At 38.9% G+C, this 26,624-nt stretch overlaps 1 protein-coding gene across 2 annotated transcripts in view; it reads left to right on the top strand.

Moving 5' to 3' along the window:
• The window catches only part of DGKQ (diacylglycerol kinase theta), a 157,586-nt gene that overhangs the window by 56,837 nt on the left and 74,125 nt on the right, over nt 1-26,624 (top strand). For both annotated transcript variants that reach the window (XM_075594267.1, XM_075594276.1), the window contains exons 3-6: nt 6,576-6,678; nt 16,384-16,469; nt 20,041-20,166; nt 23,671-23,824. In XM_075594267.1, the coding sequence (XP_075450382.1) occupies nt 6,576-6,678; nt 16,384-16,469; nt 20,041-20,166; nt 23,671-23,824 (469 nt within the window). The remainder of the gene's footprint in view (nt 1-6,575; nt 6,679-16,383; nt 16,470-20,040; nt 20,167-23,670; nt 23,825-26,624) is intronic.

Here is a 26,624-nt window from a genome sequence, read left to right on the forward strand (position 1 = left end):
TTTTTTTGCAATTTCTCTGAGCATTGCACGGTCTGACCTTGGGATGAATTTGCTGGGACGTCCACTCCTTGGAAGATTGGCAACTGTCTTGAATGTTTTCCACGTTTGAATAATCTTTCTCACTGTAGAATGATAGACTTTAAATTGTTTGGAAATGGCCTTATAACCCCTTCCCAGATTGATGGGCAGCAACAATTGCTTCTCTAAGATCATTGCTGTTGTCTTTCCTCATTGGCATTGTGTTAACACACACCTGAATGCTCCAGACCAGCAAACTGCTAAAACTTCGGCTTTTATAGAGGTGGTCACACTTGCTGATGATCAATTAATCAATGGCATTTGATTAGCAGCACCTGTCTGCTACTTAGCATCTTAATTCCTATGGAAGCAGTAAGGGTGTACTTAGTTTTGCACACATACCTTCTCCATTTTGGCTTTATTTTTGTTAAATCATGACACGTTGTAATATGTCATGTTGTTCATCTGAGGTTGTATTTACCTAATTTTTAAACCTGCTAAGGAACAGATAATTGTTATTATGTCCTGATATGTAAAACCATGGAATTCAAAGAGGGTGCACTTTCTTTTTCACATGACTGTATACAGTATACACATCTATACATATAAGAAAAAAGCTCACAACCACTAATAGAGTGGTAGATAATTAAATATATATTGGCAGTATAAAAGGTGAGTATTGCACATACAGAAAAAACAAAGTAGAAAAGCATTTGACAGAATCACTCGCCTGTCCACCGTGGGATCGCAGGAGCACCGATGAGTAATTGACATCTCCATCAGCTGTTTGGTCCATGGATTTCAGCGTTGCGAGCGGCGGAGGGGAGTTCTTTCATCCGTTAAAGTCCACAGAGGTAACTGCTGTATATTACAGTGTGTGGAGTTAGCGAGCCTGGGTGACGTCAGAATTCTCCAATGGACAGTCCATTAGTATGGATATTGCTGGCTATCGGTGTCCTCAGCGTTTTGTACCTCCTGCCACTTCATAAGTTTCCCTGATGTAGTAGCATGAGGTATGCCACGAAATGTGTTGGATATATCAATTTGCTTCATTATTTTTATTGGGACATTACACTGACCTTGACCTGTCTCGTGACAGCGTGCGCTCCCTGGGAAAATACATCCTAAGGGGCATCCTCAGCTGTGGACATGGATAGCCGGTAATATGCATCCTAGTGGGCTGTCCGTTGGAGAGTTCTGATGTCATCTAGGAGCGCTAGCGCCATACACTGACATATAGAAGTTACCTCTGTGTACTTCTACAGATGAAAGAACTCCCTCTCCTCCCCCCTGCTGCCCGCAACGCTGGAATCCATGGACCAAACAGCTGATTGAGACACCAATTACTGATCAGTGCTCCTGCGATCCGACGATGGACAGGACGAGTGATTCTGTCAAATGCTTTTTTACTTATTTTTTTCTGTACGTGCAATACTCACCTTTTACAATGGCAATATATATTACATTTTCTATTACACTATGAGTGGTTGTGCGCTCTTTCTTTTTCTTGGACTTGCGATGTGGAGCCCACGCTATTATTGAAGAGCAGAACACCAAAAGTGAACTTGTTATAACTACACACTTTTTTCACTGATCGTGACTTTTCGCAGTTTTATGTTCTTTGTTCACTTGTTGTAAACTTTGTGTTCACTCACGTACAGCCTAAGCTGATTCACTTGTTTCCTTCATTGGAAACACCTATGTCTATACTTAGGCAGTTCACACGATTTGTTTAGCACTTTCACACAATTTAACCCTTTGAGTGGCACATTGCCTGTGTTTCTGTTTACATATATAAAAGGACATATCTAAAAATAACAAAGGGATAGGTACACCAAAAATATGCAAAAAATTAATTTTATTGGCCCATTGGCATTTTTTTTGCATATTTTCGGTGTGACTATCCCTTTCTTTTTATAGAGTACCTTATAGTTATTCTAATAGCAGCACCCTCTCTGGTAGTCTTGCCTATATTATTTTTAAGTGTGTGCCCCAATCCCTTCATATTGTTACATATACATATGTTTGAATACCAGAACGACACAGCAAAAAATGAATGAGAATTTATTACGTTCAACATGCAGATATTAGCCTGACATTTCGGTCCCGAGAAGTTCCCTCCGGGCTAATATCTGCATGTTAGACATAAATCTCATTCGTTTTATGCTACTCCCATGTCGCCCTGGATTTTAGATCACTTTGTGTTCTACGCTGACTTTAGCTGATTTAATTTACCGGGGATCACGTCTACCTCTGTGGAGGCACCTTGCTCTGTGTGTTCGGCCAATTTGACTATCTCTCTCCCTCTCTTCTCTCCTATTCTCTCTTCTCTCTTCTCTCTCTATATCTCCATTCAGTAAGAATTGATCAACCTGTAAAAAAAAAAAACAGTTGGCTTTTTAAACTTTTTTTTTTGTTTTTTTTTTGCAGTGTCAAAAGTTCCCTTTTTAAGCTTTATTCTCCTTGACATGATAACTTGCAGTAATGTTTATGACGGTCACAATGTAAAAGCGCAGGTTGTATTTGCATGTTTAAAATGTGGCAGTGGTTTATAAAGGATTATAAAATTCCACATTAGTTTGCTTACTATATATAGTTCTCTTCAACCAGGAAACTTTTTGAAGTGAAACTTCTTTAGTGGCACCTATTCTGATGGAGTAAAACGGGAGAGTTGGGGCGAAATGTGAAACGGAAGTGATGTCACGGCTCCCCCCCTGCCCCCCCCTTCCCCCGTGTCTACTGTGACATGCGGCGGTGACAGCCGCCGGCGCCGCTCCTAACGGCCACCGTTACCCCCACACGTCAGCTGCCATGGGTATAGAAAGATGGCTGCCGCAGAGCTTCCGGTGCTAGAGTGAAAGGTGTAGCAAGAAGGCAGGCGCGGGGATTTTAAATCAGACTCAGTGAGCCGCTGCTCAGCCTCTTTCCTCCCTCCGCTTCCCTGTGTCCCGCTGACTGAGCGCCGCCGGGGCCGGAGGAGAGAAGCCCAGGGATCATGGAGGGTAACCGGGAGGAAGCAGAGCGGTGTGTCGCTGGCATGCCGAATTGCCGATGGACAGGAAGGGAGGAGGAGGGAGGGGGGGAGGAGGAGGAGGGAGGGAGGAGATCGGACCTGGCAAGATGTCCACATTAAAGGATATCAAAGGAAGAATAGGCTGGGGAGAGGGACATCACATTGAAAACATCACAGACCTAGTGATTCTGTGTGTGTGCAGCGAGTAGCAGGACAGGGCAGTAGTGGATGTGCATTCCCTGCCCTTGCAGCCAGCCGTTCAGTGCCTGTGTGTGTGTATGAATAAGGTAGTCAGTGTCAAATGCTGCCGATGCTGCTTCTGATGGTGAGATATAGCTGCATGCAGCTCCTGGTGTCCTGTGCTCTCTGCTAATATGCACTGAAGGAACCATCCAGACTGGCATGAACCTTCAGCAGAACAATTAAAGACTGTCAAAACAGGACACACTAAACACTGGAAATCTCAGTGCTAGTAAATACTCAGTGTTAAGGAAATAGCAAGGTATCTGTATGACAAATCTCAACTGTCAACCCAAATGAAATATAACATTCTTCTGTGTACTGGAAATATCTGATCTATACAAAGTCAGCAATATATCAGATTGTAAAATGCAGTGGTCACAGTACTAATACAACCTCAGTGGTGCTGTGCTTGACTGCAGGAGAGAGCACAGTTATTTGAGCAAAGGACACTATAATAATGGTACTAATTTTACAAACATGGTGTATTCATGCAGAATATAAAGGGTGAGACTATTTGTAAAACACATCTCAGTCACACGCACGCACAGTCACACGCAAGTCACGCACCCGCACAGTCACACGCACACTCACACGCAGTCACACTCACAGTCACCCGCACACTCACAGTCACCCGTACACTCACAGTCACCCGCACACTCACAGTCACCCGCACACTCACAGTCACCCGCACACTCACAGTCACCCGCACACTCACAGTCACCCGCACACTCACACTCACACGCACAGTCACCCGCACACACAGTCACACGCACACGCACAGTCACACGCACACGCACACGCACAGTCACAGTCACACGCAGTCAGTCACACTCAGTCACAGTCACACTCAGTCACAGTCACACTCAATCTCAGTCACAGTCACACTCAGTCACCCGCACACACGAGGAATTCACACTTAGTGCAAATAGCTAATACAGGGGATGTGTGCCGAGCACACGCATTCTAAGTCAAATTTATTTGCGTTTTGTCAATTAAATTGTATTTTGATTTTTAATTAAAACATCACCAACACAAATACAATTTCTGTGACAAAAGTCAAAGAAGTTTCACTTACTATGCGCGTGCACAGCACACACAGTTTTTTTTTTTAAAGACTATTATACAGTATATATATATGTATATACAGTGTTCGACAAACCTATACATTTGCATGCCCCGGGCGAGTGGATTTAACATCGTGGCGAGCTCCTATTTGTTTTACCTTGAGAAAACAAGCAGCGGCATGTTAATACCGCATGTTAATACCGCATGTTAATACCGCATGTTAATACCGCATGCTAATACCGCATGTTAATACCGTTGAGCCAGATTATATAAATGTGTTAATTTTATTGTTTGTTGCTAAATGGTTCACCAACAAAAACAAGATTAATATTAGAAAGGTGGCACATATCAGATGTCGCATGAAACTGGCTACTAATAGTCTCCTTAACTGAAAACATATTGACTCTTCAATCAGTTCACATAGGTTCCATGTAGTATTTTTGTTACATTGTGTAATGCACTCTTTTTTTGTAATCATGTTTCTGTCCACTATCCCTGGAGTATCTTGTTGCTACTTCTTCAGATCAGGAATTCTATTCTTAGATCGCCTTTTATGTGTCTAAATGTATTTATTTTGTCCCTGTAATCACTTAACATAACATTAGAAACATTATTATTGACAGTGTTCTGATGCAAGGTCCCCCAAAATGTTAATGCTTGTCCTGTTCTGTTCCATATACATGTTAAAATGGACATTTACACATTCATTGTTTATGAAGTTTGCCTTTTTGCCCCCATGCTTTTCACTACTTGCTTGTTAACTCCTGTTGTACTGGTTCTGTACAACTAGCCTGCATGGTTACAACACCAGTGTTTACATTGCATTAACAAACCTCTTTTTAGGTTCACTAGTGTGCAGCCAGATAATCCGAATTGCTTACGTTAACTAGTAGGACATTATTATTACCATAATTTCTGGTGGCGTTCTCTGTGTCTTTAGTATTGTCCTTTGAAGCAATGCATGCTAATGTTAACTATGCACTGACGTTTATTAACAGACCTTTACGGTTGTATTTACTAAGCAAACTTCTGCCATATAATTTCCGGCATTGGGGAACACCTTCCAGCCCATTGTTTTAAATGCTCTACAAGTGTCAGAAGGTGCCTGGTGGCAGGGGGCTTGGTAATTATGGCCAGTGATGCTTTCCAAATTCTATTCTTCCTAATCAGGGAAAATCCAATGCAGCACGAGTCAGATTCTACTTCTGCAACTGGATCAAGACAGTGTGAGCACATTGCAAGAAATAAAATAAGTCTTTCTGCATTAAGAGGCTCTGCTACAAAACAGACATTATCTATTGGTTTGCAGATTCATTTTTACTTTGCAATGTTGTGATTTAAATCCCCTTTTATTGGTTAAATATATCACTTGGAAACCAAAAATGACCGAAAACATGGTAATGGACAGAAATTCTTGACAGCATATGTTCCCAGCTGAATCTTTTAATATGTTTGTTTTTTTTCCTCTCCTATTTAAAGCTGCAGTTCAGTCAATATCCTGCATGTGTGTTTTTTTTTTAATAAATCAGTTCTGTAGTAAGAAAAAATACTTTTAGCATTTTCTGTTTTAAAAACAACAACTTTGAAAGACCAATTTTCTTGTATTCTATTTTAACAAACATTTGCTAAGGCATTGCCCATACATGTCCTGTCACAAGCCCTGGCACACCCCTTTGTCAGCCCTGCCCTCCCTCTAGCACATGTCAGTGCAGGAGTGCTCATGAATATTCATGAGCTTCCACTGAGTGACAGAAGCAGAAGAAAAACATATCCCTTCTCTAATAATGTCACCAAATTTCGCCGATCAATACATGGAGAACGAATTGACTGGCAGCTATACAGTTCTTTAGGTAATTAGAGATTGCCCACATGAAACTATTGAATTAAAAAAATTAATTAAAAAAAAAAAAAAAAAAAAAAAAAAGTCTAAACTGCAGCTTTAAGTGTATGTTTAATTGTTGTCGTAGTTTTTGTTGTATAGTTATCCTTATCCAATGTATTTGTTTGTATAATTTAATTTAATAAGAACTGCAATGTCTAGCTTTGTACATTTTATAGCGTGTGGAGCATAATATATTATCTGTAAAGTAGTTTACTTGATGTTTTGCTTTCCTAATAATGCACTCTGTGTATATTCATACTTTTGTACTTGCCACATGCCTGTCTAGTGTTCTGAGAGTGATAATATAATGAAGATTGTCCTCATGTAAAATATTTTGTCTGTTTCTTTTGTCAGGTTCCAGTTGCACATTGTTTTCAACCTCCTGGACATCACAAAAAGAAATTCTGCACTGTGTGTAGAAAACATTTAGAAGATAGCATTGCTTTACGATGTGAAGGTAATCATTCATTTCAAAACTATTCTCATTGCTCTGAAATGTAAGCATGAAATAATCAATGAACTAGCACTTATTTATTTTATTAAAAATATAGATTGGTAGTGATCTAGAATGGAGGGAAATGATTGTGAAAATTTTTAATGAAAAAAATTCCATTAAATTAGAAAAATACAAATTTTGGGTTGACTCATTTGTTTGGAAAATGTTTTTTTCTATTTAAATATAGTGAGTACGTTTAAATTTTTTTTTTTTTTTTTTTTTTTAAACCAGTATAATTTTTAAACATTTCTTTAATTATGTAATGTCTTATAAACATTACTAAAGCTGATCAGTCATTTAATAAAAGTCTTGGATAATCAATCATATGGACAGGGTGCACTAGCCAAAAAAGTGCCAACCTAATTCTAATTTGTGTAGAAGAAATATTCCTATGATGTGTAATAATGTTAGTGTATATATATATATACGCACAGACACATTTTTGTAGCCGACCCCCTTTAATATCAATTCCAAAACTTGCTCTGTAGCTTTGTAGGCCTGTTCTGGCAGCTACGTGGTGTTTTGATAAAGATGGTATGTAAGGTGTCACGGGAAACCAGAGGACTTACACAAGCATCACTGCACAAGGGGTTAAACAAACAAGGGTTTTTTAAGGCATAAGCCAATAGGGAGCAAAAACAGTGTTTAAAACGCACAACAAGCATTATGAAACACTTAAAATAGCAAGATTCAGCACTTGCGGGGTTAACTCTGGGCTCCTAACTTCCCACCTGCTGAGCGCTATGTAAGCCAGGCCTCTTTTGCGGTTAGAAAATCCATCAATCACTGCTGGCTCATATTTCCAGGCAGCCTCAGATCGCCAAGACTACCCATGAGCAACTGTCGAACTGTACGACAGCCAAACGCTTGTAGTTGTTCCCCTCCCATTCTACCCATCAAAGAACGGCGCTCAGCCAACCAGAACGCGGCAGGAGCAATGAATGGCCAATCACAGGCGAGAGGACGTGGCTACAAGTCTTGCTATTAGCAGAGCGTGAAAGAGTGAGTGGGAGATACAAAATGGACATACCAATTGGAGAAGCGCCTACGGCCGCAGTTGCCAGCTGTGATCATCCGAACTGGAGTTCCATAAGGACAGATGAGATGATGGTGAATGAAATGGTTCTGCTTTTGATCTGTGACCTTTGCACACAACCCTCATGGACCCTGACCTTTGATCCCCACACTGCAAAGTCCTGAAAAATGCTCCAGAAATAGGGCCTACTTGCCCATACATGGTCATTCTGCTTTCCAGCATATGAAAACTGATGTCCTGTGGGGGACATGGTTCTGAGGCTGAAAGGGTCACTGACCTGGTCCCCTATGTCTAGCAAGGTGATACTACAGGCACCAAGTGTTTAAGCACAAACATACTAAGCCCAGAACAGTAAAATAACTTTTATTTACAATAAAGTGTTGGTTTTACATGATTTTGGGAAATGCATACATGGGCAATCCCAGTGCCTTACAATAACCCTTGGTTCATGGGCATAGACGCAGATGAAACATTTATTTTAACCATCCTGCTGCCCGTTTTGTCACGTAGGGTATGCGGATTTGCCTCATGCCACATCACATGAATCCCGCTGTAACATTTTAAAGCAGCTGTTTCACCACTTCTCCTCTTCTCCCCCCCCCCCCCCCCAAAGATCATTAAGGTTTTTTTTGTCTGTGTGGGACACAAAATAACCTCTACAAATATGGCGGCGAAGTCACCAATATAAAGTCCTCCCCTATAGATGTTCCAGCTCTCTCTCGAGCACGTGTGGAGCAGCTATAAAATATCCTCTTTCCCCAAAAAAAGTGACGTATTTCCCAAAAGACTTTGCCGAGCGTAAACCATTTCACATTGGCACAAAGAGGTTAATTATACTCATGGGTCCATTCATATAGCAAGAACAGTGACTGGGTAGCTTAATATAGACCATCAAAAACTTAAGCAGTATGACAAACAAGATCGGTACTGAAACCACCTCATTAGAGACGAGCTATTTATTTTCTTTAAGAGATCATATGACAATGGGAAAATGGGTTATTCATTTTTGCCTGATAATGGCCAGAGATCACAGAAAAACAACACAGAAAAAGCAAAAAGTGCCCAAAGAGCCCCATCTCCTCTCCTGTGTGCTGTTGAAATCCAGTTGCACCAAGTACTTCAAGTGCACTAAAAAATCAATTGGAAAAAAAAAAAAAGTGTTTTGGTAAATGTACTTTTATTTTGCAATTAGTGTGTTTACATAACATTTGTAATATATGTAAATTACGGACAAATCAAGCTAAGAAACAGACTGCTTTTACAGACCCACGTAAATTCCACAATATCCTATTTAGCAAAGCTAAAGTGGTCTACTTGTATATTTCTGTACATAGACATAATTATAACAATGTCATTTCTTTTTTAAGTTCAACCCCTTTGTGCTTGGTAACTGTGCCAGGACTGGTGTTCCTGCCATATATTTGATAGAGGGATTGAAAAAATAATGAACTGCGCAACCCAATACAAGTCTGAGTAACAAATTATGCACAAATACAACACACACAATACAAATTAATGAATAAAATAATCTGTGAACATGTAACAAATCTCAAATGCTATCCCTGCAGCCTAATGAAGGGATACTCGCACTTGGATTGAAGTACTGCTGATATCCTAACATACCAATTCTGAAAGGCCGAAGTACCACGAGAAGAGAGAACTAAAGTTATGTGGTGTTGAAGTATTAGCAGTCCGGTACCTCAGCGATGAGGCTGCTTTAATCACTGTTTTGGTTTTTATTGTCGCATTGTGAGTGTATAGCACAGATCTTTAAAAAACAAAAAACAAATCTAGAGCATTAAAGAAATATTAAACTATTTGTGCGATTTTCTTCTTTGGAGTTCAACCGAGGTGATAAGGAGAGAAACAGAGGAGTCCAGAAGTCCTTCAGTTACCATTTCCACACAACCCACTCTCACGAAGATCCCATCTTCTAAGTTTGGAATGGGGGATTTCACACTTTTTTCAAATTGGATTGCGCTATGTTCCGATTTATCCTTGCACCATAGATTTGTCTTTTTTCATATTGCTTTCATAGTCCTTGGGGACATGTTCGACTGCCAGGGCTGTCCTTCCTGGCTTCTTACAAAGAGAGTGTGAGCATGCTGCTCTCTGTTCTGGGGGCACAGTCTGCTCCTTCTTACATGGCTGTATTTGCCACTTTGCTCTGGATTTCAGGTGACACTGAGGGAGGAGGGGTGAATGTAGGAAGGCATGGCTGATTTTATGGCTCCTGATTGACTCTTTGGGGCAGGAATGTCCAGTCAGTGTTTTTAAGTTAAGTTTTTTAAGGCGATCGAGTTAGATGTGGTTTGCTGTGTTAGAGTTCACCTTGGATTCTTCTTGCTGTAATGTTTTTTTCTAAGTCTGACTCCCATGACTTAAAGAAAATGCTGATGTTTATTCTAATAAGCCTGGAACGGCTGTGGCTCAAACCAAACACTTGGCTTGTGGTCTGAGAAAAATTATACCTTCTTGCTACTCTAATTTTTTTAATAACCACACACAGCCACTTTACTGTGGAAGAACAGCCTTCTATCATGAGAGATGCTTTCCTGGTTGAAGAGGTCAATGTTGGAGCACTTTGAAGCTGCTAGATGTGAAGCTGGTAAGCATAGATGTATGAAGAGATCAAGATCTCAAACTAGTCTGGATTGGTAGCTTAATCTCTCCCCCTCTAGATCAACCTAATACAGCCGAGGATGAGGAAGGCAAAGTAACGGACAAAGCAGCCTCCTTTAACTTTTGTGTATTGGTAATGTCATGAAGAAGTCATGTATACTTTTGTAGTCCGTATTCAAGAAGCAAAAAATGAACTTGGTGTTGTGGGTGGAGCATACCTACCAGCAAAAAAAATTAATCAGTATGTGAAAGTCCTTGTTAACCAGGATTGGGTGGCAATAGATAACATGTACAGAATGTTTAATAGATTTAAAAGAATAGCCCTTTACCAAAATAGACTCATCAGTGTTGGAACGCTCTCCTAATATAGAAGCTGCTATACCATGAATAGCTAGACTCGCTACCTTTCCTGTTGATGATGGTTCTTCTTTCAGGAAAAAAATAAAATGTATTTTTAGGAACCAAAATGCTACTGCTTTTAAGCCTGCCATTGCTACAGCCTGTATTGCCAATTTGGGTAATAATCTAGAAGCAGATATGGTGGCAGGAACTTTGAGGCAAATAATTGTGAAGTATGTGGGAAATCTTAAGACGGCCCTGATTATGTGCTGCCACCTTAGATATGGTTAGGCTTCTGGCCGTGTCATTGATTTTTAATCAGTATCAGTAAAAAGATCTTTATGGTTATGACAACTGGGAAGCAGATGAAGCTTTGTTTTCAGGATCTTTTATGTTTAACAAAGAGCTAGATCTCATTAGTTCCTAAATCAGTGGATCCAAATTACTTCTGATGAATTGGTACTGCATATCGTATGACATGGATACGCCCTGCAATTTATGAAAACATTTCTTTTTGGAATTATTCCAGTGCCGAAGGAACAATGTGGAGGCATTTACACAAACTTTTCCTAGTTACTAAAGCCACTGTAGGTTTCAAACCCAATGTAGACCTAAAGCTATCAAAAACATGGCTGAAGATTCAACACTTAGAGTCCTTAATATCTGTAATAGCAGCTGGCAAGGTAAGGGATTTCTTGACAAATTACGTACTTTCATGTGCCCATAAAATTGCCACATCAGAAATATGAGTTTTGTGGTCACAGGAAAATACATCCAATGTAAAACCCTTCGCTTCATTGTAGCCACAACGAATGTTCACAAAATGATAGCAGTGGTAGCATCGCATTTATCGTTTATCTTTTTTCTTCCATATTTGGATGTCCTACTCAAAGACAATCTTTCATGTAAACAAGACTATAGACGTTTTGGCGTTGGTTTGGAAAATCAATCTACTACAAAACCATGTAATTCCTTCCAGGCTTTTACAGTTTATGGGGGGAAGAGTTCAGGACACAAGAAGGCCTGGTACATCTGCCAAAACAAAACTTACAGAAGATAATTTCTCTAGTCCACTAATTCTAGTCAAACCCATCTTGGCTTTGTTAGTCGACGTATTTGACCAGGTAGGGAAAAACAGCCTCTTATGTACCCGAGTCGATCACATGAATTTATGGCCTGCACGTGTCAAGAGCGTTTTCCATACATTACTGCTGCTGGACTTAAAGAAGAGTAAATATTATAAGTGAACTCCCCTTTTTCTCTGTGTACAAGTAGATAACAAGTGGCAAGCACATAAAACATGTTGATTTAAAAAAAAAAAAAAATTATGGCACACAGCTGTTCATCTTCTTTTAGCAGATGTTGCACTATTTCAATCAGTTTCTTACAATGCTAGCAAAGTTAGAAGAACAGGCTCGGGTTGAAACTGTAGGTATGTGACCTACAGTTTGCCACAACTGGTGCTAAAGTGACCTGAATACATCAGTTGAAAGCGCACCCTAATCGTTAATAGAGATTCCAACACAGAATCACTGAATGTGAAGGGTACTATACATTTACTTAGCCAGATTATATTGTTAATTTCAAACGGTAATAATTGTATTTGTTTGTGATATGAATGTGACAGCGTTGAATAAAAGCGCCCGTTAACACCTGCTGTTAATGACTTAATTATTACTTTCTTCAGATCTCTAATTTTGAGACATTTCTGAGACCATTGCACAATACAGGCTTTAATATTTATATATTGCTATTACTTACATGCATTTCTGGGGTAAATATGAATTCATGGTGTTTTATAGCGATTTTAAGGAAATTATTTAAAAGTACTTTATTATGGACACAGACATATTAATGCTCGCTTAAGAAGGGCGTAACTTCCATTCAAATGTTAATACATTGTTACTTGTGTCACTGACATCTCGCCATATTGAATGGGCTTGTCTAATGCAGCTCTTTCTAGAGAGAGAGCAAGAATCTTCAGAGCATTACTATGCCCAAATGATGTTAAAAATTGCTTGTCAATGTTTTTCTGCTTTTTGTTTGCAATGCAGTTTTAGTCGAGTGGGGAGAAAGTTATTATCATTTGGGACTACAAATAGGTCAATCTATTTTCCTTTATGAAGTCAGCCTGAATTACATTTTATATGAAACATTGCAGGTGCTGTTTCTTTTAGAATGATTTTATGTTTGTTTTTAGCTACTGTATTTTTTTTGTTTAAAGATTTTTTTTCTTTTCCTTAAAGTGCAACAGTACATATTTTTTCTTGTGGTCATGTACAGGCATACCCCGGTTTAAGGACACTCACTTTAAGGACACTCGCGAGTAAGTACATATCGTTCAATAGGCAAACTGCATCTCACGCATGCGCCTGTCGGCACGTCCTGAACAGCAATACTAGCTCCCTACCTGTACCGAAGCTGTGTGCAAGCGGGGAGACTATAAAGCCTGTTACACGTGTTATTTACATCAGTTATGCACGTGTATGACTATTGCAGCACAGTACATGCATCGATAAGTGGGAAAAAGGTAGTGCTTCACTTTAAGTACAGTTTCGCTTTACATACATGCTCCGGTCCCATTGCGTACGTTAATGTGGGGTATGCCTGTATAGTACTTGGTTTTAGAGTGGGACACCTTTGGCTCACTAGTCAACCACACCAGCAATCACTGTTTTAAATAGTTTGAACAGGCGAAGTTATAGTTCTGTATGTATTGCTTAGCCTTGCAGTGCTATTTTTGTATTTTTTTTGGCTGATGGGAAGAACCATATGAAGATTACACAATATTGCATATGATTATTTGGTTTCTTTAATGATACATTATTTTCACGTGTTGTTCTGCCTCACTAGCAGGAAATGCATTAGGAATCTAAAATTACTGTGCTAAGCTTTCTCAATTATATTGCCTGGAAATGTTGCACACTGCAGGGCTCTCATGGGCAGGTAATCAATCGCACATCGCACATCACTCATCTATATAAGTATAGAGTTGGTGGTAATATGGGAAGTCCCCATTCGCATAATTATATGTTTTCCAGTAGAGGTACAGTTAAGCATAATTGTGTATGAAGTATAAATACTGTGCACGGACATGACTCTTTGATTTACGTGTGTTCCTTTCATGGCCTGCTAATCACTCATACAGCTGCGTGAAAAGCAACAACGAAACTCCCACGTTATTTTAGCTTCAGAGAAAGTATCAAGGGTTCATTAAAGCATATTTATTAAAAGCTTTTATCAAATGATTTTCGAAAAATTGTGTTTGGATGATAAACTAATACGGCCTGACATGGTAATGTTAACCAAACTGCAATGTCCGAATTCTTACATTACATGTTCAAAATCCTAATCTAGTAACTATTCTGTCTGATCACCCGCATGGAGCGGTCTTCAACTATTATATTTTTAAGGTTTTCTGCTGCCAGAATGAATGGAATTTTAAAAAAAATTATCCTTTATTTCCCTATAATGACCACATCCACCATTTTTGAAAAATTTCCAGTACGTTTCTGTTATTGATGTCTTTTTGGCCATGGTTGTACATTTTCTGTTTGCTGGTTTAGAACCCTGACCTGATTTTACTTCTGTTTTGGAGTCGCTTTCATATTCACTTTTAGGGGGGGAAAGAATGGCTCAGTGAGTAAAGACACTGACTCTGAAAAGACAACAACGAGTTCAAAGCTGGGGGAACCTGCTTCAAATCCCAGTGTCAGCTCCATGTGACCTTGGGCAAGTTCCTTTATTTCCCTGTGCCCCAGGCAACAAAAATCATAGATTGTCTGTACTAACTAATGTACAGCGAGCGCTATATAAATATTTTAATAAATATTCAGAGGGAGAGACACACAAAGTGTTAGCAGAAAAAAGTATTTTTATTAAAAAATTGTGTTTGCCATATATACAAGGGGGGAGGCGGAGGGAGGGCTTTGCTTTTTTTTTTTTTTGTTATAGTGTGTTACATAATGTAGTTGCATAGTAGATGAGGTTGAAAAAAGACATATGTCCATCATGTTCAACCTATGCTAAATTTAAACACCAAATACTTTTTTCTAGATTTGTCTTTACCGTATACAGTATTGATCCCGAGGAAGGCAAACAAAAACCCGAGAAAATGTCTTTGTTGATGGTGAAATCCCCTGTCCTCCAACCTTACTTAAGGGAGGACGATATGTCCTTTGTACTGCCCTTAGGATGAATAATTATTTTGAAAGCTCCTTGTATTGACCCTGAATATATTGTATATAGGTATCATATCCCATGTTAAACGCCTCTTTTCTACTGTAAACAAATCTATTGTGATATAGCTAGACTCTCTTCATAAGTCAGATTTTCCATCCCGTTTATTAATTTGGTGGCTCTTCTCTGCACTTATTCTAGTTCCATATTGTATTTTTCAAGGATTGGTGCCAAAAACTGTACTCCATATTTAAGGTGTGGTCTTTCTAATGCTTTATATGTTTACTTCCCTTCCATCCATTCCCTGTTTAATGCAAGATACGATCTTGTTTGCCTTTGCAGCTGCTTCATGACATTGAGCATTATTTCTAAACCTGCTGTCTACAAGCACTCCTAAATCCTTCATCAAGAATTCACCTACAGTAATTCCCCATTTAATTTGTATGTCACCTATATATTCTTTTTTCCGAGGTGCATAACCCTACATTTATTTGTATTAAACCTGCCATTTACCTGCCTAAGTTTCCAGTCTGTCCAAGTCCTTCTGGAGAGAAATTACATACTGCTCTGATTTTACTATCTTACACAATCTAGTGTCATCAGCAAAGATGGAGACTTTGCTCTCTATGCCAACCTCGAGGTCATTAATACACAGGTTTTAAAGCAGGGGTCCGAGTACCGATCCTTGAGGTACTTCACTTACAACTTTATCCCAACCTGAAAAGGTTCCATTTATTACAACTCATCTGTTGTCTATTCTTGAAGCAATTTTCATTCCAGGTGCAAATATTTTCCATTTCCAATTTGCTTTATTTTGTACACTAACCACGTGTGGAACCGTATCAAAAGCTTTTGCAAACTCTAAGTAGACTACATCAACTGCATTACCTTGGTCTAAATTCCTACTTTCACAAAGAAACTAATAAGTTTAGTTTGGCATGATCTAACCTTCATAAATCCATGCTGACTATTACTAATAATTTTGTTTTCCATTAGATATTCCTGAATATTATCCCGTACTAAACCTTCAAGTAGCGTCCCCACTATTGATGTTAGGCTTACAGATTGATCTTGGACCCATTCAGATTTTACAACAAAGTATATCTTCTATAATTTGTATTTGTGTAGGCTTTTTATTATTCCTGGACACTGTCTATATACAATATTAAAACATAAAAAGTTTATAATGGAAACTTACGGAGTTGTAGAATAACACTGAACATAGGGACTATATTGGTATTAATCTGTTTTTACATTGAGACAACCCAATGCTTGTACATTTTATCCTATTCATTTTGATTCTTTTCTGACACTGTCTTGAGTTGTTTCTGCTGCAGACACACGTGCGCACACACTGTGTATGCAAATATTACCAATATGTTGTATTGGATGGGAAGTATTATATTGCTTGATATTTTTATTGGAATGTATCCAGTCATAATTATACACAGGATAAAGAAATGACCTGTCATCAAATCTTTGTCTTCCAGTTTGTGAACTCCACGTGCACGTAGAGTGTGCCCTGTTCGCTTGCAGTGATTGTAGGCAGTGCCATCATGATGGACAGCAGGATCATGTAAGTATGTCTCAAAAGCCTCCAAAACACACAATGCAATGAATTTTGTTTTCCGACTTGTGCCAGTTGTCGTCGGTTAACTCTGCTATTTTCCCCCTGTGTAATATATACAATCAACCACCCACAATTGTAAGCAACAATTCCTCAACTGAAGGTATCAAGAAGTGCTTTAGTGTTAAAATCACTGGCTGTGAAGTACAGTAAAGCAGGTGATAATGGTAGCAATAATCGTTACATAGCAGATGAGGTTGAAAAAAGACATGTGTCCATCAAGTTCAATCTATGCTAAATTTAGACGACAGATACTTTATTCTATATCCGTACTTACAGTATATTGATCCAGAGGAAGGAAAACAAAAACCCCAGTGAATTATCATCGGATATCTCATAAGGTGAAAAATAAATTCCTTCCTGACTCCAATAATTGGCAATCAGATTACTCCCTGGATCAACATCCTTCCCATGTTTACTTATTTGGTATGCCTTTCTAAAAAGAAGTCCAACTTTTTTTTTTAAACAAATCTATTGTGTCTACCATCACAGACTCCATGGGTAATGAATTCCTAATTTTAACTTACTGTAAAGAACCCTTTTCTTTGTTGCTGGGGAAATCTCCTTTCCTCCAACCTTAAGGGATGACCCCCGTGTCCTTTGTAGTGCCCTTGAAATGAATAGTTCTTTTGAAAGCTCCTTGTAATGTCCCCGAATGTATATTTGTATATAGTTATCATATCAGCCTCTTTTCTAATCTAAATACTTCTAATTTAGCTAGCTTCTCATAAGATAGATTGTCCATCCCCTTTATTAATTTGGTGGCTCTTCTCTGAACTCTCTCTAGTTCCATAATGTCTTTTCTAAGTAGTGGTGCCCAAAATTGCTTCCTAAATGCATAGCCTTACATTTATCTGTATTAAACCTCATCTGCCATTTACCTGCCCACGTTTCCAGTCTCTCCAAATCCTTTTGGAGAGAAATTACATCCTGCTCTGATTCTATTACCTTACACAATTTAGTATCATCAGCAAAGTTGGAGACTTTGCTCTCGATGCCAACCTCAAGGTCATTAATAAACAAGTTTAAAAAGAAGGGGTTCCAGTACCAATCCCTGAGGTACTCCACTGTCTATCCTTCAAGCAATTTTCAATCCAGGTGCAAATATTTTCTGCATCCACTTTGCTTTATTTTGTACACTAACCATGTGTGTGGTCTTATGTCTGATGTCTTTTTGAAGTTATCCACATGACACCTTACAGTTACACATTGAGATGTGGAGATGCTCCCTCCACCTTGAACATAGTATCTCCTTATAATTTTGACTACTGTGCCTGCAAATTGAGCAATGTGAAATTTTAACATTTTGGTACAGACACCCACTACAAGGTGAAACTTAAAAAAACTTGCCACAAAGGTTCATGCCTTGGTTGTCGCACTGCAGGCTATACAGTATCTGGACTCTGCAGTTTTAGCTTTCCTTGTGCCTTACTTATTAAAATGTACTAGGGCTAATCATAGTGTGATCGCGGGAAAAATGCCAATGGTTTTCCATGATCTCGTTGTAATAACACTTTCGTAGCGCGACACGCAAATTAGAATGCAAGCGCTTTGCAGCAGGAACTTGTGTGCTGTATTCTATGTACAGCTTTGATAGTGTACAGAGATCTATACATAAGAAAAATATGATTACAATGTTACATAGTAGATGAGGTTGAAAAGACATTATGGCCATCTAGTTCAACCTATGTTAAATGTTTTTATTGTATATATTATACTCCATTTTCTGCTCTGAATGATTAGCACAAAGTGCCATATAAGAAATCATCTCATCATAAAAAGAGATAATGGAAAGTCTCAAGAGAAACCACTTTTCATGTAACCGTGCCATAATTTTTAGTATGTCATGCAATGCACTTTCGTCTCTATTATGATTGTTCATATACATACGTCTAGATCTGTTGCATCGTGTTAATGCTGCAGAGAATTTGCATAGATTAATTATTTTGCAGTTTGCTCTATTAAGATAATTTTGAAAGCTCTATTTTTGTTCAGCATTATATATCACACAACTCTACCACATAATTACTATACCGCAGAAAAGAATAATGGCAAGAAAAAAATATTTTTTCAGGTGGTATTGCCATTGTGTACTGCTGTATACGTGTTTACAGGTACAATGAACACATGTATGAATATATATTTTTATATACTTGCACCAATAATGTCTGCAGTGCTTCACAGATCAGACACTGGGATGAAGGGAAATATAATACAATGAATGCATCCAATAGAAATTTACATGATCGGAAAACAAACAAAAAAAAACCTGCCCCAGAGTGCTTGCAATGTAAGTAGTATGTTAGAGAGAAAGTAGGGGAAGGAGTAAGTGCAGAGGATGGCAGTGCCTGCCCAAGAGTATTTGCAAGCACCTTTGTGGGTCGGACATTTGGAAAATAGGGACTCGTCGCGACCAAGTCTCCGCCGGCATTTGGCCATAGAGAGACCCGTAGCCGCTGGATGCTCAGCCACCAGCCGCTCTGCCATGATAAGTTAATTTAGGGGTTCATTTAGGGTAAGGATAAAGGTTTTAGGGTAAGGGATTTTCACGTAAGGGGTTAAGAGTTTTGGGGTAGGGGTTTGGGGTAAGAGGTTAAGCTTTTTAGGGTAGGGGGTGCCATTATTATGAGGGTTTTTTTAGTGTGAGGTTAGGGACTTAACTTGGCGGCGAAGTGGACAGTGGCAAGATATCCTAGCGGGGAGGCAAGTAGAAGCTAAATGCCGGTGGAGATTTGGTTGCGGCATAACAGCCGCGCCCAAATCTGCTAGATCATTTGTGGGTAAGGGGGAAGAAGGAATGAGTCCAGGCCATTCAAATACTTTATTCAGAAGGTGGGTTTTTAGATTTGATAAGTTGGGGAGAGAAAGTGTTTGGTGTGTACTGAGGGTCAGGAAGTTGCACAGGTAGGCGGCGGTGAGCTGAAATGGGTGACTGGTAGATCAGCAAGGGTATAATGGGAAATCAAAGCTGAGGTGTAGGGAGAGATAAGAGTGTACAGAAGTCATGTCTCAAAGAGCTTACGGTGTAGTTTATGATCACATGAGTGATAAAGTTACTTGCCAAATGTCACAAAGAGAACTGATAGGGACTTAACCCTTTTGCTGCCTGAAGTTTCAGCAACACATTTTCTTATAATTTATCTGAAAGCCCTATTGAATCTTCTGCAAGATCATTGTCAATTTGAGGATGTTCTGATTGAAAACCAACTAATTTGTTAAATAAGACCGAGCCTTGGTCTTAGAGGAAACATTTAAAGAGAAGATCTTCTTTCCCCCTTTCAGATAGGATTTTTATTTTTACTTCTCATTCATTGTCATGTCTTCTTGTCTCTTTCCTAAATTATTCTCTTTCACTGTTTCCACATTTCTGCATGGAAGATGGGTGTTAAGAGCGCTCTCTAAACCGACTCCATATTACCTTATGAATATGTACGTTAAAATGCTTGAATAGTGGGGCATTCTGTTGTTCTTATTGCCATATTCCTGTTATGAGTACATAATGGTTTTGCTTTGGCTGTAGGACACATATCATCATCATTGGCGAGAGGGAAATCTGTCTTCGAATGCCCGATGTGAGGTCTGCAAGAAAACGTGCAGTTCTTCTGAAGTTCTGTCTGGCATGAGATGCGAGTGGTGTGGTATTCAGGTGCGGGAACGGTCCTAGATTTGTATTTGCAAATGCAAGCCTACATACAGTCATTACTGATTCTTTAGTGTTTTAAAATAAGATTGCTCTATTTCCTCTATTTTTCCTGTACGTTTTTTGTGTTGCTTCCTCTTTATCTTTAAGAACTGGTCAAAATGTCATCATATTCACATATTTCAACTGAAATATCTGTCCCTTTTGAAGGGCCGAATGTTTGTAAAGGAAAGCCAATGGATTCATACAATTTCCTTTAGGAATTGTACTTTGTTTTGAAAATGTAATTAATTGTGTCTTTATGATTTTATTTATTCAAATGTGTAACACAATCTCTATACTGTACTTACATTTATACATACAATATAAATAATTTTTTTGTAACAGCAAATATGTACAAACTACTCTTCCCACTGCATCATTAATTGAAAATGGAAAATTACACAATTATTCAAATAAGTATACCAAAACCGTATTGCAGGTTCAGGATCCATCCCCTTACCCTACACATTGTATATGATCCTCTTCCTTTCTTTTTCTCTCCCCTCCCCCCCCCCCTCCACCCCTATTCCCCCTCTGCAGTATATATACTGTAGGATAGTGTAGATCGAAGGCAGCACTGAAGTTCTCGGGTAGAGCAGTAACGGGATATCCAGGTGCAAATAGACACCAGCACTCTCTAATAGATGCAAAGAGACACTGGCACTCTCTAATAGATGCAAAGAGACACTGGCACTCTCTAATAGATGCAAAGAGACACTGGCACTCTCTAATAGATGCAAAGAGACACTGGCGCTCTCTAATAGATGCAAAGAGACACTGGCACTCTCTAATAGATGCAAAAAGACACTGGCACTCTCTAATAGATGCAAAGAGACACTGGCACTCTCTAATAGATGCAAAGAGACACTGGCACTCTCTAATAGATGCAAAAACAACATATTTATTGAAAAGGGGTTAAGGTTTTTGCCCTTGTTAGTATTTCTTTCTTGAGAAAGTTCCTATGAAACATGGGTCTTACTGCATCTATTGGCAAAGTATGGATTTTTTTCTCCCCCTGCAAGGTAACGAATGCGGGGAGGGAGGGGAAAGGGTGTAAGAGATTTATTTTAATATTGTACCGTAAATGTATTTTTTTTTTTATCAGTCCAGTCTGTCCTGCCCCTTGATGATGTAGATGCCCAAATATATGATTTTCTACGTCACGGGGGGGGGGGGGGGGGGGGGGACACTAGAGGCATCTACGTCATCAAGGGCCTGGACAGACCGTGCTGACTGCTCACCTTCTCCATCTCAGCTTTATTTTTGTTAAATAAATCATGACACGATGTAATATGTAATGCGTTGTTGTTCATCTGAGGTTGTATTTACCTAATTTTAAGACCTCCTAAGGAACAGATGATTGTTATTATGTCCTGATATGTAAAACCATGGAATTCAAAGAGGGTACACTTTCTTTTGTGTGTGTGTGTGTGTGTGTGTCCCTTAACCCCTTTTCAATAAATATGTTGTTTTTGCATCTATTAGAGAGTGCCAGTGTCTCTTTGCATCTATTAGAGAGTAAGCTCCTCGGAGCAGGGACTCCTCTTCCTTAATGTTACTTTTATGTCTAAAGCACTTATTCCCATGATCTGTTATTTATATTATCTGTTATTTATTTGATTACCACATGTGTTACTACTGTGAAGCGCTATATACATTAATGGCGCTATATAAATAAAGACATACAATACACACACACACACACATATATATATAGATAGATATATATATATATATATACATACATACTGTACATACATACACTCTGTGATGCCCACACCACGTTGTAGCATCTTTTAGTCCCAGAGTTAGGCGGGAAACATTATTTTTCTCTATATGGGGTTTATTTACAGGGATAAATAATATACGAACAGGCCCCACCGTCCCTTTATGTCAAAAAGAAATCATAAAACAAACTCCTACTCCTCTTGGACTACATGTTTGGCTTCAACCTTTACTGGGTGGACAGCAAAGCTTGTTACCACCCCAAACAGGTACTATTATAGCTGAACATATATTAAGTCTCTGAACACAGCAATAAAGGATTTCGCTTATCTGTTACTCCTTTGGAGCAGACATCCTCGCTTCTGCATGGTCTTGTGTCCTTCCTTCCTAGGGGAACTCGGCCACATGAGAGCTCAGAGAATCTCTCCTGTGTAAGTCCAATGTTAAGGACAGGACATCCCCGTTTAAGGACAGTCTCTCATCCTTCCTTCTTCTTGGAATTAAAAACCCAGGCAGTCCCAGCAGACTCCGCAACCACCGTCCAGCGGGTCTAAGGATCTGTGCCAGTCTCTTCTTTAGCTGGGGAGCACTTTCTATCTCCCCCATTCTCTGGGGGAAAACAGTCTCTCTCTCTATAGCAGCGCTCTATGGGGCCTATGCAGAGAGCAGCGCTATTTCGAAATTCGCCATTTTTTGGAGAAAATCGCGCAGAAAACAGCAGAAAATGGCGAGTTCCGAAAAACGCGCCAATTTTTCTTTTCTATTTCTAAAACTCGCCTCGCGGCTGGCGAGAACCTCAATCTCGCCAGTTTTAAAAATATCCTAATGCAGAGAGGCGCGAACGGCATCTAGCGGCTGTTCGCGCCAATAAAATGGCGCGATTGTCTCCTTTTTGCCTCGCCAGAAAAAATTGGCAAGAAGCTGCCGCTCGCGGCCATTGCAAAGGGAAAAAAAAGGCGCAAATTTTTTATTACACATTTCTGAAGCGCGCATCTCGCCAATTTAAACTCGCCAGACGCATTCATGTTAAACATAGCAGAATTCGCACATTTCTGCATATGGAGAATAAAACTCTCCAAAAAAGCTACTTTTTAATAAATTCGCCAATTTTAAAATTCGCTGCTCTCTGCATAGGCCCCTATGTCTGCCTTAGAACACTTCCTTGTTCAGCCTGCTCAAATTAGGCAGCAGCTGCTGCTGGCCTCTCTAGGGAGATTAACTCTGTGTGTATACACATACACACTCGCATACACACTCGCATACACACATGCATATATACAGAAGAGACAACTAGTATTCTAAGGCTTGCCTTAAACCCGGTTACATGCTGGGTACATACTGGGAGTAACCTGGCTAGTTTAAGGCATTTCTGCATTGACTAATGACCCTTCGGATTAACACAGCAGGGGTCCCTGACTGCCAGGGAGACACACACACACACACACACACCATATAAGCAAATAGATCCAGCACAGAGTTTTTCAAGAAGGTGAAGTTATTTGATGGGGATCGTTTCTGTCTCCTTTGGCTTCAAGTGTGCTGGATCTATTTGCTTATATGCTGTGTTGACTGTGACATCTGTGACACCTTCTCATTGCGTACTACAGGAGGCCTCTCTCTCCTCTTTCTCGCCTCACTGTCTTGCCTTCACACCTCGCCTCTCTTTGCACACAAACACACATCCCCCAAAAATCTACTGTGACTGGTTTATATGTGAATACTTTTTGCTTTCTTTCTTTGTAGGCACATGCTGCTTGCTATATTATTCTCATACATGAATGTACTTTTGGAAGACTCAGAGATATGATGCTTCCACCGAATTGTGTTCGTTTACACACACGCAACTTCAGCAAAATGCATTGTTTTAGAATATCGGAAAGTCTCCAAACTGAGCAAGGTAAATGTATGCTTGCTAATGCTTTCCATCTCCCAGCTCCCCTACCACGGCATGCTCATTCAAGTGAGACCTTCTGCTAGTTCAGGCAAATCCACATGAAATGCACCACGTGGCACTGCTTCATGGAGTTCCAAACGTTTTGTTGCTTACCTGCAGTGTACAAAGTGAAGGTGGGGATACACTACGTTAGCTCTGCCTACTCCTGACATGGTTCGTGATGTAATGTCACCTCCTCAGAGGGAAGATTGCATTCCCATCACAAACCCGGCCTTTTATGACATGTTCACACCTTTTATAACTTGTATGACACCATCACTTAATACATTTTTTTAATAGGACTGCATATACAATTATCAACCTATAACCACAATATATAATCTCATCACCTTAATCACAGTGTATACAAATATAAAGGTCACAATATTATCAGTGCATATTTACAACAACAAAAACATACAGTGTGAAATTACTAAAACAAGTAATATTTTCATACAAAAAATGTCTTGGGAGAGTTGAGAAAATACTAATTTCCGTCATAAGAAAGGCAGATAAAGGGGGGGGAGTTGTTATATCTAAAAACTTGTACATTCAGGTGCATTTGAATGTATTCTTGATGGTAAAAAAGAGATTCAAGATGAAGTATTGATCCCATTAAGTACGGCAGCATACAAGGGAATTGAAATGCATTTTACAGGAAGCATTTGAATATAAGGTACTGACATTTTTTTTTAAATATGCATGGAATAGTAGTCCAAAAATATCTTAGTTGTTTGTTTTACCAAAACTACATAAAGTGATGTTAATATACTATATACAATATATAAAAGGAAGACCAAGTGTTGCAAGGATTCCTTCTTTTACAGAATGCCTTAGTGAATATGTAGATATGCATTTACAGAAGAAGCTGGTTAGAACACCACCACTTCACCTTCAGGATTCAACATCTACTGTTTACATTTTGAGAGAACAAGAGATGGGCCAGTCACTTTATCTGGATAACCCAGGAAGTTCAGTCTTTATATCCTGTTGTTCATAATGTAGATGTAGACGGTTTATGAAAATTCTTGTTCTGGAAAGTGGGATACTTTTAATGATTGTTTCCTGTCTCCTAAAGGCCATTACATTTATTTTAATGCATACCAATGATATTCTAAGGAAACATGTCTTTGCAAGGCGTAAGACTATGGGTACCCTTTTTTCACCAGCATGTGTCTGTCTGTATTTAGGATTCTGGTGGAGGGAATGTGTTTTCTCTGATGCCAAAACATATTAAGAGAATATGGTACTGTGGAGTAGGTACAGTATATTATGATGTCCTGATAGGGTTGGGAAGATGTAACATATTTTCTTCATTACCTTAGTGAGAGTGGTGGTAATATTGTACTAACCATGCAAAGTATTGATACATCTATATATTCTTAAAATCTTACTTTATTGTCAAATAAAGGTGTTCTGCAATGTACTAATGATAGGAAGCCTATTTTGGGTAGCATCATACTGATGCTTATTCCCATCATCCCTGTCACGTAAAATGGGATAAACATTCTACAAAATTGTATTAAAAATAGTATAATATTCATACTCAAAAATCTGATATATTGAAATGGGGAAAATAATTGGGCTTTGATATACCGTTTGAGACGTGGTACTCGATCTCTGTTAAGACGTCTAGAATCTCAATTTGTACAGATATTGCAGAAAATGGTTATAACATTTTGTTCAGGTGGTACCTGGTCCCAGAGAGACTTGATTAAATGTTTCCGGAGGTGTCAAATACCTGTTGTAGGAATTCTGGGAAACTAGGTACCATGTTGCATATCTTGTGGACTTGTCTGACGATCTCACAGGCTCAAATATGTATGGTTATTCATGACCTCTTGAAAGTAAAAATTCCCGCGGGACCCTTGTACTGTATCCTGAATGTGGACATTTCACACATTACAAAAAACGCCCGATTACGCGTTTCTCATATTTTAACAGCTACCAAATGTTCTATCTATAGCTAATCATTTGAAGCAAGCGAGCCCTCCACAATTGGTTGTTTTATTAGCCCTGCATTTGCCATTTGATAAAATATATACTGTGCTGGAATTCAGTGTTTGTACACAGCAACTGTGAAACCATATGTTTGTTGTTGCTGAATGTGTAACTAGATGTCTGGAGTGTATTGCTATACTTGTACCAATCTACCCTCGCCCTTCCCACCCCCTTTTTTTTTTTTATTTCTGTATCCTTTTTTCCTGAAACTGTAATTGGCAAAATAAATCCAATAAATAAACCGTTTAAAAATAAATGTAAGAAATGGTATATTAGAAGCGGATAATCTTTACAAAGGACTAAATGTTATTTTAAGGAAAGATTTTTGGGAAAAATTACTATATCTAGACAAAATTTTGGTTTTAAATAAAATTTTAAAAACAATTTAAAATTGATCGGCAATCCGCTTTTATTACCAGTTTTTGTAGAGAAGCAAAACACTTTGAAAAATAAATAAATAAAATACTTCAAGTAGCCTTTGCTACTGGCAGACGAACACTTAGGCAGAAATGGGGAAGCAAAGTCAAACTAATAGGATGCATTTTATCACCTAGTAATTTAAATATAAGAAAGTGTATTTCTACAGCGAGAAAGATCTACATTTTGCAAGCAGCAAGTTTTATCCCTGTAATTTATGAAAGAGAATTGTAAGGGTCTAAAAAAAAAAAAAAGTGTTTAAAAGCAATAGTATGGGACAAAATTATCATATCAAACAATATCATGTTCTTCAAAGTAAGTAGTATACCTGTTGGAATGTGCGTGT

The sequence above is a fragment of the Ascaphus truei genome, chromosome 1, assembly GCF_040206685.1.
Source record: "Ascaphus truei isolate aAscTru1 chromosome 1, aAscTru1.hap1, whole genome shotgun sequence".
In the NCBI taxonomy this organism is placed as follows: domain Eukaryota; kingdom Metazoa; phylum Chordata; class Amphibia; order Anura; family Ascaphidae; genus Ascaphus; species Ascaphus truei.